The following is an 18,494-nucleotide window of genomic DNA, read 5'->3' as shown; positions in this document are numbered from 1 at the left end:
CATAGATTTAACATCAATCTTGATGATATCAAAAATAGCATCACAGATAAAATGATTAGCATGTTGAAGCAAATGAAAAATGCTAGAGAAATCAGGATCTTTTTCCCGTTGAGCTAAGCTATCCAACCAAAAAGTTGATGCAGCTGTAACATCAGCCATAGAAATGGTAGGCCTTAGAATATAGCCATAATGTAAATAAGCTTTCCTTAGATAAGATTCAATTTTCCTATCTAAAGGATCCTTAAAAGAAGTACTATCTTCCATAGAAATAGTAGTACACTTGGCAAGAGTAGAAATAGCCCCATCAACCTTAGGGACTTTTTCCCAAAACTCTAAATTAGCCACTGGCAAAGGGTACAACCTTTTAAACCTAGAAGAAGGAACAAAATAAGTACCAGGCTTAGACCATTCCTTGGGGAAATGAGAACAAGGTAAATACAAAAATATTGCGCTAATTACTGAAGGAAAAACTAAGCCACTCTAAAACAGTCACCCCAGGACTGTCACAGTTAGAAAAAAGTTTGAGGAATTGAGAGGGCGCTGAAAGCTAAGATTTCCACCACACTTAGTCAAAGGTTAACATAAACACAACATTATTTTGAGTTGATAACTTTACTTCATAAAAAATTAAAGTGCAATAATATAACAATTCAATATATAGAAATTGATAAAAGGGACGTCTCTCTTAACAGTTAAAATAATTTAAAAAAAATAAAATATTGGGTCTGGAATACCACCTTAAAAAATGCTCGAGAAAAGCTTGAAAAATATTCAGTATACGCTGTGTTTCTATTCAGCAGGTATAGTTACAATGTTAATATGAGTCTCAGGATTCAATCTATCCCAGTTCTTGATATGTTGTAACAAAGTTCTTATGTTAGCTGATCAAAAAGTATTGCAATTTCACAAATAGTGTCAGCAAGACAATGTATAATTCTGATGTTGCTTTAACCCTCTTAGAATTGGTTAACGATGGATATTGAACACCTTAATAAGGGTCTTATTATTACTCACAGTTTTATTTTTCAAAGTAGCTTAATAGCGCTCTTTATGCTCACAGTGTTGGAGTTTGGCACAGGTAGGTAATGTCTCTCAATATTTTTACACTCTTACTCATGTCGGCTGAACCCGGTCAGCGTTATTGGAGACTGCTCGTCACTGCAAATCCTTGTGCGCCAGATGATTCAGATATTGAAGGGGAGAAATGATGTCCACAGACCCGCACTTAGCGTGAAACACGCGCGGGCGAAAATGTAAGAACTAGGTACCTAGATTTTAAAGATGAGGATAAAGTCCGTAGCAGGATACAACACAAAGTCAATCTACGCGTTTCACCCGTTAGGTTGGGCTTTTTCAAGATTTTCAGGTGGAAATCTTAGCTTTCAGCGCCCTCTCAATTCCTCAAACTTAGACCATTCCTTAGCAATCACATCAGAAATAGCATCAGGAAAAGGGAAAGCCTCAGAAGTAATCACAGGAGGTTTATAAACAGAATTTAAACATTTACTGGATTTGTTATCAAGAGGACCAGACTCCTCAACATCCAAAGTAACTAACACTTCTTTAAACAAAGAACGAATATACTCAATCTTAAAAAGATAAGTTGATTTATCAATGTCAATGTCTGAAGTAGGATCTTCTGAGTTAGAGAGATCCTCATCAGTGGTGGATATGTCAGTATGTTGTCAGTCATTACAAAATTCATCAGTATCATGAGAAGTTTTAAAAGACCTTTTAGGTTTATTAGAAGACAGAATAGCAGACATAGCCTTCTGTATTGCATCAGCAATATATTTTTTCATATCAACAGGGATATCATGTACATTAGATGTTGAGGGAACAACAGATACTGTACTAGTACTAAAAGAAACATTTTCGGCATTGAAAAGCTTATCATGAAAACTGTTACATACTACAGCCAGAGATATAATCTCCGCTAGCTTACAACAGATACACTTAGCTTTGGTAGAACTGTGTTCAGGCAGCATGGTTCCTACAGTAGCTTCTGTGACAGGATCAGATTAAGACATCTTGTAAAATGTAAAAGAAAAAATGACATTTAAACAAAAATATCTTATTTCCTCATATAGCAGTTTCAGGAATGGGACAAAAATGCAAATGCTAAAATAGGCAAAAAAGCAAATAGCATAGCCCTCTGAGCATAAATAAGGCAAGGAGCATATAGGTAGTGGAATAAAATAAAACTGTAGTGGAATAAAATAAAAGTAAATTTTTTGGCGCCAAGTATGACGCACGACGCAAAAGGAAGTATAAACATTTTTTTCGCGCCAACAAACATCCAAAAATGACGCAACTTGCGTCATAACAGACACAACATCGCGCCAAACAACCTGGCATTAACTAAGACGCAGGAAATTACAAACTTGCACCAAAAAATTCTCACGCCAAGAATGACGCAATAAATAACATTTTGCGCACTCGCGAGCCTAATTTGCCCGCAGAATTAAAAGAAAAACAAGTCAAATTGGAAAGAAGACTATACCCCTGGTAAGAAAAAAAACTTCCTAAAACATGATTCCCATACTGAAACCGCTAGACTGCAAAGGAAAATATACATAGACCTGATTCATGGCAAATATAAGTAAATACATATATTTAGAACTTTATATAAATACATAGAGCGCCAACCATAGCTAAAGAGTGTCTTAAATAATGATATATGCTTACCGAAAGACATCCACATATAGCAGATAGCCACACCAGTACTGAAAACTATCAGCAGAGGTAATGGTATAAGAGTATATTGTCAATCTGAAAAGGAAGGTAGGAGATGAATCCCTAAGACCAATAACAGAGAACCCTTGAAAAGATTTCCCGTGAGAGAAACCATAAAAATCAATAGGCAATACTCTCTTCACATCCCTCTGACAAATAAAAAAATCTAGCACAAACTTACTTCACCACCTCCATAGGAGGCAAAGTTTGTAAAACTGAGTTGTGGGTGTGGTGGGAGGTGTATTTATAGGCATTTTGAGGTTTGGGAAACTTTGCCCCTCCTGGTAGGATTGTATATCCCATACGTCACTAGCTCATGGACTCTTGCCAATAACATGAAAGAACTTGGCAGTAGAACTTTTATGAAACCAAGAATACGTGCATAAAATATCTAGATTCTCCTTAATCTATATAATTTTATTTTTAGAAAGCATATAAGCAAATCCTATGGGGCCTATTTATCAAGCCTTCAGGCTCGCCAGAAACACAAGTTATGAAGCAGCGGTCTAAAGACCGCTGCTCCATAACCTGTCCACCTGCTCTGAGGCGGCAGACAGACATCGCCTAAAATCAACCCGATCCAATACGATTGGGTTGATTGACACCCGAATCTGCAGGGGGCGGCGTTGCACCAGCAGTTCACCAGAACTGCTTGTGCAATGCTGAATGCGGAGAGCGTAATGCTGTCCGCATTCAGCGATGTCTGTCGGACGTGATCCGCTAGATCATGTCGGACAGACATTTGATAAATCGGCCCCTATATATTCATTCAGCCAAGGGGTAGCATTTGACAGACATCCATGAATAATAATACAAGTGCATATTTCAAACTATATAATGAAGTCCTCTAATCTTTATGGAATTATGACAATTTTAAAAGAAATGTATCATAAAAGCGTTCTTAAAATCAACATAAAATTATTAATTATCTAATTCAGTTCCTACATACAAGAATATACATTGAACACTTTTTTTACACCTTCAAGATTAAAATAAACTACTTCAAATTAGAATACAAAAAGGTATTGTTTCTTTATAAAAACATCATACCATGTCATAAGATTAAGGGCCCAAAAGAGATTGTTTTAAAGCCAATAGTTACATTGATAATATTATGCTCAGTAAAATAAACTGATGATTTCACTCCATCATTTTTTATAAAGCAGGTTAAACATAACTTTGAACATAACTTATACTTCTGTTATAATAAAAAAAATGCTGACACTGGATTTTGACAGCTTGCTATAGACCTATATATGCTATCTTGTACAGCTATGAGCATGAGAACTAAGCTATCAGCAGCAGGTGGACTGGTTAATGTGCAGGTTAGAGCAGCGCTATCAGAAGCAAGGACTCTGCAGTAGTCTTAACCTTTAAATAATATCTGTGAAAAGCAGCTCACCTTTATGACATCTTCATCTGCTGATTTGCACTCTGTGGAGCCAGACACATCAATCACAGAGCCATCCTCTTGCACCGCCAGTACCTTCACAGGGATAGACACTGCCCTTCCTGTCAGAATGGCTGTATTCAGGAGTTCTGTGTCCTGTATACCAAAACAAAGAAGAGTACATCATTTAGGTCAGGTTCTAGTAACATTTATTGACAAAGTGGTCAGGAATTGATCATGATTAGTAAAACTCAGTGCCAGCCCCTATCATTGTCTAAGAAACATTTTATTGATACAAGAAAGCATTTCGGGTTAGTGAAAGGAAGAGTGGGAGGGAAAGAGTTAGGAGAGATGGAGAGAGACAAAAAGAGGGAGAATACGAGAACGAGTGAGTGGGGTAGAAAGATGGCAGTGGGATTGCAAATACACTTATATCTCTAAACTCTATTTGTCTCTATGTTTAGCAAACACATGTCATTTGAACCAGATTTGTACTAAAGGGATATACTTTTATTCTGTTTTGCCCAAACACACACTTCCCAACACTGTAAGCGAGTAATTTTTATAACTTTCTCGTATGTCAACCCATGTTATATATATGCAGCATACAAGATTATAGCAAGACATTCCCATAATCCCATACTGTGGGGTCAATTTACCAAATGTCAGGCGGACATGATTCGCTATAGCTTATATTTATACTTTTGAGCCCTTCCTAGTCAAATACCTTGAAACATGCAATATCATTTTTTATTAATTGTTCATTTGCTTTGCATATAAATACTTGAAATACCTTAGAAAAAAATGTTCTTTTCATTTATATATATATATATATATATATATATATATATATATATATATATATATATATATATATATATATATACAAATATAGAAATTGAAGGGGAGAGATAATATATATACTATTGTGTACAATAGTATTGATAATTCGATGTAGTCACATCAATTGGTGCAGACCCTTATAAATTTAAATGTATTAAGCCTATTCAAGAGAGGTAGATATATATATTTCGACAAATATTATATAAAAAGTAAGGGATATCAGCACTCTTTTGTTGAGAAAAGTCATATAAATTTATTTATTTCAGAAGGAGATCCAACAAACAGCGGACCTCTGTCCCATCAATGAGCAGAAACCTGCACATAAAGAAAACACATTTAAAATAGATGCCTAACACATAACATTGACCGGCCAGTCTTGTCTAATGTTAACTAGAGTATGTAAAATACCTCATACAGCAGACAGCTATAAAGAGAGAGAACAATAACTACTGCTATTAAACTAACATTCAAATAGAAGCAGAGATAAGTAAATACATAGTATCAAATTGACACAAATATCTCAATAGCATAGTCACAAACAGCAACAGCGTGCAGCTGCCGCTGACATACTCAGCTAAATTAGCAAGATTTAGCAGTCCCACAATAGTATAGCAAGAGTTAACTGTGAAAGTCTTAACGAACTTCCCTTGCTAGTGTAGCAGATATCTGCACTCATATAGTCCCATTTGTAGAAACAGACATATCCCATATAATTGAAACAGCAAACAAAATGCCTTCAGTATCTCTTTCCTTGTTACTTTTAGCTTGAAAGTTACTGACAGGCAGACATGCTGTGAAAATCATCTATTTTATAGGTTACCGTTTCTTCAGGTGAGTCCCTTGTTGTGTTACCCGGTATACATACATACATACACTGCGCTTAGTCCAGCGCTACTCCGCCTCTTCAGGGCTGTATGTCTTCTTCCAGGGCAGGCTGCACAAAACAGGAATGCTCACATCCAGGCTGTGAGTGGTTGCATTCAGTCCCTTTGTTTTCACTCGTGCATATTCTCATACACAGGCAGGGATCTTTTCTTATTCAGCAAACAAACGGCTCACTTTCTCTCCACCATCTCTGGGGCATTCAGGTGTGCGCTGCATATAATCAAGGGCTGACTCACGCTTGCAAACAGGTATTGTCTTTCGCTGCTTCGCTACTTCCGGTGCTTATGTTTCTTTAGTTGCAGAACAATCTGTGGGATTTCTCATGCCAATGGTCAGTCTGTGTGGCATCATAGGGAGCATGCCTACGTACGTTTCACCCCTATATTGCTCCAAACATATCGGGGCTTCATCAGGGCTGATTTTTTCAGGCTTAGGTGCTTCCTTTTATACCTAAAAACTCCTCCTCTTCTTATTACATCATAGTAAAAAAGGGGCATACTTAGAACATTTTCGTAATCACAGGTACCGTAATACCTGATCTAGAAAGGATTATGGTATATACATAATTATGTCATTCAAAATGTATCATCAAAACGCACAGGATATGACAAACACCATGCCAGTTCACTAATTTTTTAATATATGCCTAGAGAAATGAGGCGAATTCCAACCTCTCATTTAGGCCTCTAGGTTGTCTAGTTTTTAGCGTATAGATCCAACGAGTCTCTTTCTGTAATAATATTGTATCGTTATCACCACCTCTATTATTCACAATACCCTTATCAATCCCCATTATTTTCAGCTGCGATGCATCAGATTGATGGCACTGTGTGAAATGTCTAGCTAAGGTGGTGTCTCTATTATGTGAGATATCATCTCTGTGTTCCTGAATTCGATCTTTCAAAAACCTTTTCGTTTTCCCTACATAGAATTTGGGGCAGGAGCAGTGTATTAAATACACTACACCCACTGAGTTGCAGTTAAAGAAATATTTAACCTCATATTCTTTACTGTTACCTGCTGAAAACTTTTTTGCCTTTTCCATAAAAGGACAGTACACACATTGGCCACAAGGGTAGCTACCTTTCACCCCTCTGTCCTTTCTCAGCCAGTCTGCACTTGATGGGCTTCTATTGAAAATACTTTTTACTAGATGGTCTTTTAATTTTGGTGATTTTCGTGCTACCATCTGGGGAAAATTCCCCACCTTGTCTTTGATTTTATCTTCATATGTTAGAAGATGCCAATGTTTATGCAAAATTGACTGGATGGTTTCCCATTGGCAATTGTAATTTGAAACAAATCTTATATTATCCTTAAGGTTTGTTTTATCCTTGCTTCTATAGAGCACCTCGTCTCTATCCAATTTATCAACTTTAGATATAGCTCTAATAACAACTTTCTTTGAATACCCTCTGTCTAAGAATCTATCTTTATTCAGATCAGCATGTTTGTTATATTTCCTTTTGGAAGAACAATTTCGTTTCAATCTGAGAAATTGTCCAAAAGGAATGCCCCTTTTGAGGTGTTCAGGATGGCTGCTTTGTGCCTGTAAGATACTATTGGTCGCTGTCTGCTTCCTATAGTTTTCTGTGACTATTGAGTCACCTTCTTTACTTATCAAGATATCCAAAAACGAAAGACTATTTTTGTCAATTTGATCAGTTAACAAGATATTTTTATCATTCTTATTCAGATCTATGATAAAAGTTTCTAGTACATCTTGGGGTCCATCCCATAAGAGGAGAACGTCGTCCACATAGCGAATCCAGAGGACGACGTTCTCCTCAAAGATGCTACTAAATTTTTCATAGATTTCCATTTCCCATGCTCCTAAGTGCAAGCAAGCATAAGTGGGGGCACATACCGCCCCCATTGCCGTACCTCTTTTTTGTCTGTACATAGTGTTGTCAAAGACAAACACATTGTTTTCCAAAATGAACTTGAGCAGGGATACTACAAAAACTGTATTGTGTCTATACTTAGGACCCCTTGAATCTAAATAATGTTCCACTGCCTTCAAACCCTCTTTGTGGGGGATAGAAGAGTACAGTCCCTCCACATCAAGGGATACTAGGAGAGTTTCTGTACTGACTTTTATTCCATCCAATTTCTTAAGAAGGTCCCCTGTGTCCTTAATATAGGATGGCAAAGTGGTTAGAAAAGGTCTTAGAAAATGATCAACATAATTGCCTATGTTTTCTGTGATACCGCCAATTCCAGTCACGATTGGACGCCCCGGTGGGCACTGTAAACTCTTGTGAAGTTTCGGTATCACATAAAACACAGGCAAAATTGGATGTTGTTGATAAAGGAATGAAAACTCTTTGAATGTTAATATTCCTTTCTGTTTTGCATCATAGAGTAACCGATAGAGACTATTTTGTACCTCTTTTAGGGGATTCCCTCCAAGTTTTTCATATTGGTCCCCCACACTCAATTGCCGTTTGGCTTCTCTAACATACATAGATTCATCCATTATGACGAGATTGCCGCCCTTATCAGCAGGCTTGATCACAATGTTGGGGGCCAACATGAGATCCCTGAGGGCCTTTCTTTCACTTCTGGTTAAATTATAATTAATTATCATATTCTCAGGCAACTTTTCAATGTCTTTTTCTACCAATTTTAGAAAAAGGTTAACTGAGGGTACTGAGGCTAGGGAAGGCATATAGCTTGATTTTGGTTTAAAATCTGTTGTGATAAGGGGATCATTATGTTCAACCTTACTTGGATCATTCTCTTCTAAGAGGCAGTTTAATGTGTCTAGAGAGGCTAGATCACTTGTTGTTAATATTTTATTCTTAGAGCTACCTTTGTCCATTGTTTGGGACAAAACTATTTTTCTAGCAAATAAGTTTAAATCCTTCGTAACATTATGTTCAAGTAAGGTTGAACGTAATGATCCCCTTATCACAACAGATTTTAAACCAAAATCAAGCTATATGCCTTCCCTAGCCTCAGTACCCTCAGTTAACCTTTTTCTAAAATTGGTAGAAAAAGACATTGAAAAGTTGCCTGAGAATATGATAATTAATGGTAATTTAACCAGAAGTGAAAGAAAGGCCCTCAGGGATCTCATGTTGGCCCCCAACATTGTGATCAAGCCTGCTGATAAGGGCGGCAATCTCGTCATAATGGATGAATCTATGTATGTTAGAGAAGCCAAACGGCAATTGAGTGTGGGGGACAAATATGAAAAACTTGGAGGGAATCCCCTAAAAGAGGTACAAAATAGTCTCTATCGGTTACTCTATGATGCAAAACAGAAAGGAATAGTAACATTCAAAGAGTTTTCATTCCTTTATCAACAACATCCAATTTTGCCTGTGTTTTATGTGATACCGAAACTTCACAGGAGTTTACAGTGCCCACCGGGGCGTCCAATCGTGGCTGGAATTGGCGGTATCACAGAAAACATAGGCAATTATGTTGATCATTTTCTAAGACCCTTTCTAACCACTTTGCCATCCTATATTAAGGACACAGGGGACCTTCTTAAGAAATTGGATGGAATAAAAGTCAGTACAGAAACTCTCCTAGTATCCTTTGATGTGGAGGGACTGTACTCTTCTATCCCCCACAAAGAGGGTTTGAAGGCAGTGGAACATTATTTAGATTCAAGGGGTCCTAAGTATAGACACCATACAGTTTTTGTAGTATCCCTGCTCAAGTTCATTTTGGAAAACAATGTGTTTGTCATTGACAACACTTTGTACAGACAAAAAAGAGGTACGGCAATGGGGGCGGTATGTGCCCCCACTTATGCTTGCTTGTACTTAGGAGCATGGGAAATGGAAATCTATGAAAAATATAGTAGCATCTTTGAGGAGAACGTCGTCCTCTGGATTCGCTATGTGGACGACGTTCTCCTCTTATGGGATGGACCCCAAGATGTACTAGAAACTTTTATCATAGATCTGAATAAGAATGATAAAAATATCTTGTTAACTCATCAAATTGACAAAAATAGTCTTTCTTTCATGTAATTAACAAGAGTCCATGAGCTAGTGACGTATGGGATATACATTCCTACCAGGAGGGGCAAAGTTTCCCAAACCTTAAAATGCCTATAAATACACCCCTCACCACACCCACAAATCAGTTTTACAAACTTTGCCTCCAAGGGAGGTGGTGAAGTAAGTTTGTGCTAGATTCTACGTTGATATGCGCTCCGCAGCAAGTTGGAGCCCGGTTTTCCTCTCAGCGTGCAGTGAATGTCAGAGGGATGTGAGGAGAGTATTGCCTATTGAATGCAGTGATCTCCTTCTACGGGGTCTATTTCATAAGGTTCTCTGTTATCGGTCGTAGAGATTCATCTCTTACCTCCCTTTTCAGATCGACGATATACTCTTATATTTACCATTTCCTCTACTGATTCTCGTTTCAGTACTGGTTTGGCTTTCTACAAACATGTAGATGAGTGTCCTGGGGTAAGTAAGTCTTATTTTCTGTGACACTCTAAGCTATGGTTGGGCACTTTATTTATAAAGTTCTAAATATATGTATTCAAACATTTATTTGCCTTGACTCAGAATGTTCAACTTTCCTTATTTCCAGACAGTCAGTTTCATATTTGGGATTATGCTTTAATTATCATATTTTTTCTTACCTCAAAAATTTGACTTTTTCCCTGTGGGCTGTTAGGCTCGCGGGGGCTGAAAATGCTTCATTTTATTGCGTCATTTTTGGCGCGGACTTTTTTGGCGCAAAAATTCATTTCCGTTTCCGGCGTCATACGTGTCGCCGGAAGTTGCGTCATTTTTTGACGTTATTTTGCGCCAAAAATGTCGGCGTTCCGGATGTTGCGTCATTTTTGGCGCAAAAAGCATTTAGGCGCCAAATAATGTGGGCGTCTTTTTTGGCGCCAAAAAATATGGGCGTCGCTTTTGTCTCCACATTATTTCAGTCTCATTTTTCATTTGCTTCTGGTTGCTAGAAGCTTGATGTTTGGCATTTTTTTCCCATTCCTGAAACTGTCTTATAAGGAATTTGATCTATTTTGCTTTATATGTTGTTTTTTCTCTTACATATTGCAAGATGTCTCACGTTGCATCTGAGCCAGAAGATACTACAGGAAAACCTCTGCCTGCTGGATCTACCAAAGCTAAGTGTATCTGCTATAAACTTTTGGTAGCTATTCCTCCAGCTGTTGTTTGTATTAAATGTCATGACAAACTTGTTAATGCAGATAATATTTCCTTTAGTGATGTACCATTGCCTGTTGCAGTTCCCTCAACATCTAAGGTGCAGAATGTTCCTGATAACATAAGAGATTTTGTTTCTGAATCCATAAAGAAGGCTTTGTCTGTTATTTCTCCTTCTAGTAAACGTAAAAAGTCTTTTAAATCTTCTCTTTCTACAGATGAATTTTTAAATGAACACCATCATTCTGATTCTTTGGACTCTTCTGGTTCAGAGGATTCTGTCTCAGAGATTGATGCTGATAAATCTTCATATTTATTTAAGATGGAATTTATTCGCTCTTTACTTAAAGAAGTACTAATTGCTTTAGAAATAGAGGATTCTAGTCCTCTTGATACTAATTCTATACGTTTAGATAAGGTTTTTAAAGCTCCTGCGGTTATTCCAGAAGTCTTTCCTGTTCCTAATGCTATTTCTGCAGTAATTGCTAAGGAATGGGATAGATTGGGTAATTCATTTACTCCTTCTAAACGTTTTAAGCAATTATATCCTGTTCCGCCTGACAGGTTAGAATTTTGGGACAAAATCCCTAAAGTTGATGGGGCTATTTCTACCCTTGCTAAACGTACTACCATTCCTACATCAGATGGTACCTCGTTTAAGGATCCTTTAGATAGAAAAATTGTATCTTTTCTAAGAAAAGCTTATCTATGTTCAGGTAATCTTCTTAGACCTGCTATATCATTGGCTGATGTTGCTGCAGCTTCAACTTTTTGGTTGGAAACTCTAGCGCAACAAGTAACAAATCGTGATTCTCATGATATTATTATTCTTCTCCAGCATGCTAATAATTTCATCTGTGATGCCATTTTTGATATTATTAGAGTTGATGTTAGATTTATGTCTCTGGCTATCTTAGCCAGAAGAGCTTTATGGCTTAAGACTTGGAATGCTGATATGGCTTCTAAATCAACTCTACTTTCCATTTCTTTCCAGGGAAACAAATTATTTGGTTCTCAGTTGGATTCTATTATTTCAACTGTTACTGGTGGGAAAGGAACTTTTTTACCACAGGATAAAAAGTCTAAAGGTAAAAACAGGGCTAACAATCGTTTTCGATCCTTTCGTTTTAACAAAGAACAAAAGCCTGATCCTTCGTCCTCAGGAGCAGTTTCAGTTTGGAAACCATCTCCAGTCTGGAATAAATCCAAGCCTGCTAGAAAGGCAAAGCCTGCTTCTAAGTTCACATGAAGGTACGGCCCTCATTCCAGTTCCGCTGGTAGGGGGCAGGTTACGTTTTTTCAAAGAAATTTGGATCAATTCTGTTCACAATCTTTGGATTCAGAACATTGTTTCAGAAGGGTACAGAATTGGTTTCAAGATGAGACCTCCTGCAAAGAGATTTTTTCTTTCCCATGTCCCAGTAAATCCAGTGAAAGCTCAAGCATTTCTGAATTGTGTTTCAGATCTAGAGTTGGCTGGAGTAATTATGCCAGTTCCAGTTCCGGAACAGGGGATGGGGTTTTATTCAAATCTCTTCATTGTACCAAAGAAGGAGAATTCCTTCAGACCAGTTCTGGATCTAAAATTATTGAATCGCTATGTAAGGATACCAACGTTCAAGATGGTAACTGTAAGGACTATATTGCCTTTTGTTCAGCAAGGGAATTATATGTCCACAATAGATTTACAGGATGCATATCTGCATATTCCGATTCATCCAGATCATTATCAGTTCCTGAGATTCTCTTTTCTAGACAAGCATTACCAATTTGTGGCTCTACCGTTTGGCCTTGCTACAGCTCCAAGAATTTTCACAAAGATTCTCGGTGCCCTTCTGTCTGTAATCAGAGAACAGGGTATTGTGGTATTTCCTTATTTGGACGATATCTTGGTACTTGCTCCGTCTTTACATTTAGCAGAGTCTCATACGAATCGACTTGTGTTGTTTCTTCAAGATCATGGTTGGAGGATCAATTTACTAAAAAGTTCTTTGATTCCTCAAACAAGGGTAACCTTTCTGGGTTTCCAGATAGATTCAGTGTCCATGACTCTGTCTTTAACAGACAAGAGACGTCTAAAATTGATTACAGCTTGTCGAAACCTTCAGTCACAATCATTCCCTTCGGTAGCCTTATGCATGGAAATTCTAGGTCTTATGACTGCTGCATCGGACGCGATCCCCTTTGCTCGTTTTCACATGCGACCTCTTCAGCTCTGTATGCTGAACCAATGGTGCAGGGATTACACGAAGATATCTCAATTAATATCTTTAAAACCGATTGTTCGACACTCTCTAACGTGGTGGACAGATCACCATCGTTTAATTCAGGGGGCTTCTTTTGTTCTTCCGACCTGGACTGTAATTTCAACAGATGCAAGTCTCACAGGTTGGGGAGCTGTGTGGGGATCTCTGACGGCACAAGGAGTTTGGGAATCTCAGGAGGTGAGATTACCGATCAATATTTTGGAACTCCGTGCAATTTTCAGAGCTCTTCAGTTTTGGCCTCTTCTGAAGAGAGAATCGTTCATTTGTTTTCAGACAGACAATGTCACAACTGTGGCATACATCAATCATCAAGGAGGGACTCACAGTCCTCTGGCTATGAAAGAAGTATCTCGAATTTTGGTTTGGGCGGAATCCAGTTCCTGTCTAATCTCTGCGGTTCATATCCCAGGTGTAGACAATTGGGAAGCGGATTATCTCAGTCGCCAAACGTTGCATCCGGGCGAATGGTCTCTTCACCCAGAGGTATTTCTTCAGATTGTTCAATTGTGGGGGCTCCCAGAGATAGATCTGATGGCCTCTCATCTAAACAAGAAACTTCCCAGGTATCTGTCCAGATCCCGGGATCCTCAGGCGGAGGCAGTGGATGCATTATCACTTCCTTGGAAGTATCATCCTGCCTATATCTTTCCGCCTCTAGTTCTTCTTCCAAGAGTAATCTCCAAGATTCTGAGGGAATGCTCGTTTGTTCTGCTAATAGCTCCGGCATGGCCTCACAGGTTTTGGTATGCGGATCTTGTCCGGATGGCATCTTGCCAGCCATGGACTCTTCCGTTAAGACCAGACCTTCTGTCACAAGGTCCTTTTTTCCATCCGAATCTGAAATCCTTAAATTTAAAGGTATGGAGATTGAACGCTTGATTCTTGGTCATAGAGGTTTCTCTGACTCCGTGATTAATACTATGTTACAGGCTCGTAAATCTGTATCTCGAGAGATATATTATAGAGTCTGGAAGACTTATATTTCTTGGTGTCTTTCTCATCATTTTTCTTGGCATTCTTTTAGAATACCGAGAATTTTACAATTTCTTCAGGATGGTTTGGATAAGGGTTTGTCCGCAAGTTCTTTGAAAGGACAAATCTCTGCTCTTTCTGTTCTTTTTCACAGAAAGATTGCTATTCTTCCTGATATTCATTGTTTTGTACAAGCTTTGGTTCGTATAAAACCTGTCATTAAGTCAATTTCTCCTCCTTGGAGTTTGAATTTGGTTCTGGGAGCTCTTCAAGCTCCTCCGTTTGAACCTATGCATTCATTGGACATTAAATTACTTTCTTGGAAAGTTTTGTTCCTTTTGGCTATCTCTTCTGCTAGAAGAGTTTCTGAATTATCTGCTCTTTCATGTGAGTCTCCTTTTCTGATTTTTCATCAGGATAAGGCGGTGTTGCGAACTTCTTTTGAATTTTTACCTAAAGTTGTGAATTCCAACAACATTAGTAGAGAAATTGTGGTTCCTTCATTATGTCCTAATCCTAAGAATTCTAAGGAGAAATCATTGCATTCTTTGGATGTTGTTAGAGCTTTGAAATATTATGTTGAAGCTACGAAATCTTTCCGTAAGACTTCTAGTCTATTTGTTATCTTTTCCGGTTCTAGGAAAGGCTAGAAAGCTTCTGCCATTTCTTTGGCATCTTGGTTGAAATCTTTAATTCATCTTGCCTATGTTGAGTCGGGTAAAACTCCGCCTCAAAGAATTACAGCTCATTCTACTAGGTCAGTATCTACTTCCTGGGCGTTTAGGAATGAAGCTTCGGTTGACCAGATCTGCAAAGCAGCAACTTGGTCTTCTTTGCATACTTTTACTAAATTCTACCATTTTGATGTATTTTCTTCTTCTGAAGCAGTTTTTGGTAGAAAAGTTCTTCAGGCAGCGGTTTCAGTTTGAATCTTCTGCTTATGTTTTTTGTTAAACTTTATTTTGGGTGTGGATTATTTTCAGCAGGAATTGGCTGTCTTTATTTTATCCCTCCCTCTCTAGTGACTCTTGTGTGGAAAGATCCACATCTTGGGTAGTCATTATCCCATACGTCACTAGCTCATGGACTCTTGTTAATTACATGAAAGAAAACATAATTTATGTAAGAACTTACCTGATAAATTCATTTCTTTCATATTAACAAGAGTCCATGAGGCCCACCCTTTTTTGTGGTGGTTATGATTTTTTTGTATAAAGCACAATTATTCCAATTCCTTATTTTATATGCTTCGCACTTTTTCTTATCACCCCACTTCTTGGCTATTCGTTAAACTGATTTGTGGGTGTGGTGAGGGGTGTATTTATAGGCATTTTAAGGTTTGGGAAACTTTGCCCCTCCTGGTAGGAATGTATATCCCATACGTCACTAGCTCATGGACTCTTGTTAATATGAAAGAAATGAATTTATCAGGTAAGTTCTTACATAAATTATGTTTTCGTTTTTGGATATCTTGATAAGTAAAGAAGGTGACTCAATAGTCACAGAAAACTATAGGAAGCAGACAGCGACCAATAGCATCTTACAGGCACAAAGCAGCCATCCTGAACACCTCAAAAGGGGCATTCCTTTTGGACAATTTCTCAGATTGAAATGAAATTGTTCTTCCAAAAGGAAATATAACAAACATGCTGATCTGATGAAAGATAGATTCTTAGACAGAGGGTATTCAAAGAAAGTTGTTAATAGAGCTATATCTAAAGTTGATAAATTGGATAGAGACAAGGTGCTCTATAGAAGCAAGGATAAAACAAACCTTAAGGATAATATAAGATTTGTTTCAAATTACAATTGCCAATGGGAAACCATCCAGTCAATTTTGCATAAACATTGGCATCTTCTAACATATGAAGATAAAATCAAAGACAAGGTGGGGAATTTTCCCCAGATGGTAGCACGAAAATCACCAAACTTAAAAGACCATCTAGTAAAAAGTATGTACAACAGAAGCCCATCAAGTGCAGACTGGCTGAGAAAGGACAGAGGGGTGAAAGGTAGCTACCCTTGTGGCCAATGTGTGTACTGTCCTTTTATGGAAAAGGCAAAAAAGTTTTCAGCAGGTAACAGTAAAGAATATGAGGTTAAATATTTCTTTAACTGCAACTCAGTGGGCGTAGTGTATTTAATACACTGCTCCTGCCCCAAATTCTATGTAGGGAAAACGAAAAGGTTTTTGAAAGATCGAATTCAGGAACACAGAGATGATATCTCACATAATAGAGACACCACCTTAGCTAGACATTTCACACAGTGCCATCAATCTGATGCATTGCAGCTGAAAATAATGGGGATTGATAAGGGTATTGTGAATAATAGAGGTGGTGATAACGATTCAATATTATTACAGAAAGAGACTCGTTGGATCTAGACGCTAAAAACTAGACATCCTAGAGGCCTAAATGAGAGGTTGGAATTCGCCTCATTTCTCTAGGCATATATTAAAAAATTAGTGAACTGGCATGGTGTTTGTCATATCCTGTGCGTTTTGATGATACATTTTGAATGACATAATTATGTATATACCATAATCCTTTCTAGATCAGGTATTACGGTACCTGTGATTACGAAAATGTTCTAGGTATGCCCCTTTTTTACTATGATGTAATGAGAAGAGGAGGAGTTTTTAGGTATAAAAGGAAGCACCTAAGCCTGAAAAAATCAGCCCTGATGAAGCCCCGATATGTTTGGAGCAATATATGTGATGCCACACAGACTGACCATTGGCATGAGAAATCCCACAGATTGTTCTGCAACTAAAGAAACATAAGCACCGGAAGCAGCGAAGCAGCGAAAGACAATACCTGTTTGCAAGCGTGAGTCAGCCCTTGATTATATGCAGCGCACACCTGAATGCCCCAGAGATGGTGGAGAGAAAGTGAGCCGTTTGTTTGCTGAATAAGAAAAGATCCCTGCCTGTGTATGAGAATATGCACGAGTGAAAACAAAGGGACTGAATGCAACCACTCACAGCCTGGATGTGAGCATTCCTGTTTTGTGCAGCCTGCCCTGGAAGAAGACATACAGCCCTGAAGAGGCGGAGTAGCGCTGGACTAAGCGCAGTGTATGTATGTATACCGGGTAACACAACAAGGGACTCACCTGAAGAAACGGTAACCTATAAAATAGATGATTTTCACAGCATGTCTACCTGTCAGTAACTTTCAAGCTAAAAGTAACAAGGAAAGAGATACTGAAGGCATTTTGTTTGCTGTTTCAATTATATGGGATATGTCTGTTTCTACAAATGGGACTATATGAGTGCAGATATCTGCTACAATAGCAAGGGAAGTTCGTTAAGACTTTCACAGTTAACTCTTGCTATACTATTGTGGGACTGCTAAATCTTGCTAATTTAGCTGAGTATGTCAGCGGCAGCTGCACGCTGTTGCTGTTTGTGACTATGCTATCGAGATATTTGTGTCAATTTGATACTATGTATTTACTTATCTCTGCTTCTATTTGAATGTTAGTTTAATAGCAGTAGTTATTGTTCTCTCTCTTTATAGCTGTCTGCTGTATGAGGTATTTTACATACTCTATTTAACATTAGACAAGACTGGCCGGTCAATATCATGTGTTAGGCATCTATTTTAAATGTGTTTTCTTTATGTGCAGGTTTCTGCTCATTGATGGGACAGAGGTCCGCTGTTTGTTGGATCTCCTTCTGAAATAAATAAATTTATATGACTTTTCTCAACAAAAGAGTGCTGATATCCCTTACTTTTTATATAATATTTGTCGAAATATATATCTACCTCTCTTGAATAGGCTTAATATATATATATATATATATATATATATATATAGATGAGAGAGAGTGATAAAAGGAACACAGACAGTCAAATAGATAAACCAATGAGAATGGTCAGTCGAAATACAGTTTGATCTATAAATATTCTACCTAGCCAAAAAACTGCTTATTAATGCAATAGCCAAAAAAGTAATGACAAAAATTCAACACCTAATTATGTCAGTGATAAAAACAAATAACAGAATATCGTGCCAATTTCCTTTTTCAAATTAGTAAACAGAACAAAATTCATATAATTATTGCAGAGGAAATATACACCTAGATTACGAGTTTTGCGTTAGGCTTAAAAAGCAGCATTGGCCGGTCCTAACGCTGCTTTTTAACGCCCGCTGGTATTACGAGGTGGTATTATCTTGAAGGTACAGGTGTACCGCTCACTTTTTTGGCCAGACTTGGAAATACTGCAAATCCACTTACGTAAATTG

General features: G+C 37.9%; 1 protein-coding gene across 1 annotated transcript in view; it reads right to left on the bottom strand.

Moving 5' to 3' along the window:
- Window positions 1-18,494, bottom strand: part of TMEM132B (transmembrane protein 132B) — an 847,178-nt gene that overhangs the window by 226,690 nt on the left and 601,994 nt on the right. Inside the window, exon 6 of the mRNA XM_053701851.1 lies at window positions 4,139-4,282. Within this exon, the coding sequence (XP_053557826.1) occupies window positions 4,139-4,282 (144 nt within the window). The remainder of the gene's footprint in view (window positions 1-4,138; window positions 4,283-18,494) is intronic.

Source organism: Bombina bombina, chromosome 2 (assembly GCF_027579735.1).
Source record: "Bombina bombina isolate aBomBom1 chromosome 2, aBomBom1.pri, whole genome shotgun sequence".
Taxonomy (NCBI): Eukaryota; Metazoa; Chordata; class Amphibia; order Anura; family Bombinatoridae; genus Bombina; species Bombina bombina.
This window is presented reverse-complemented; position numbering and strand designations above follow the sequence as displayed.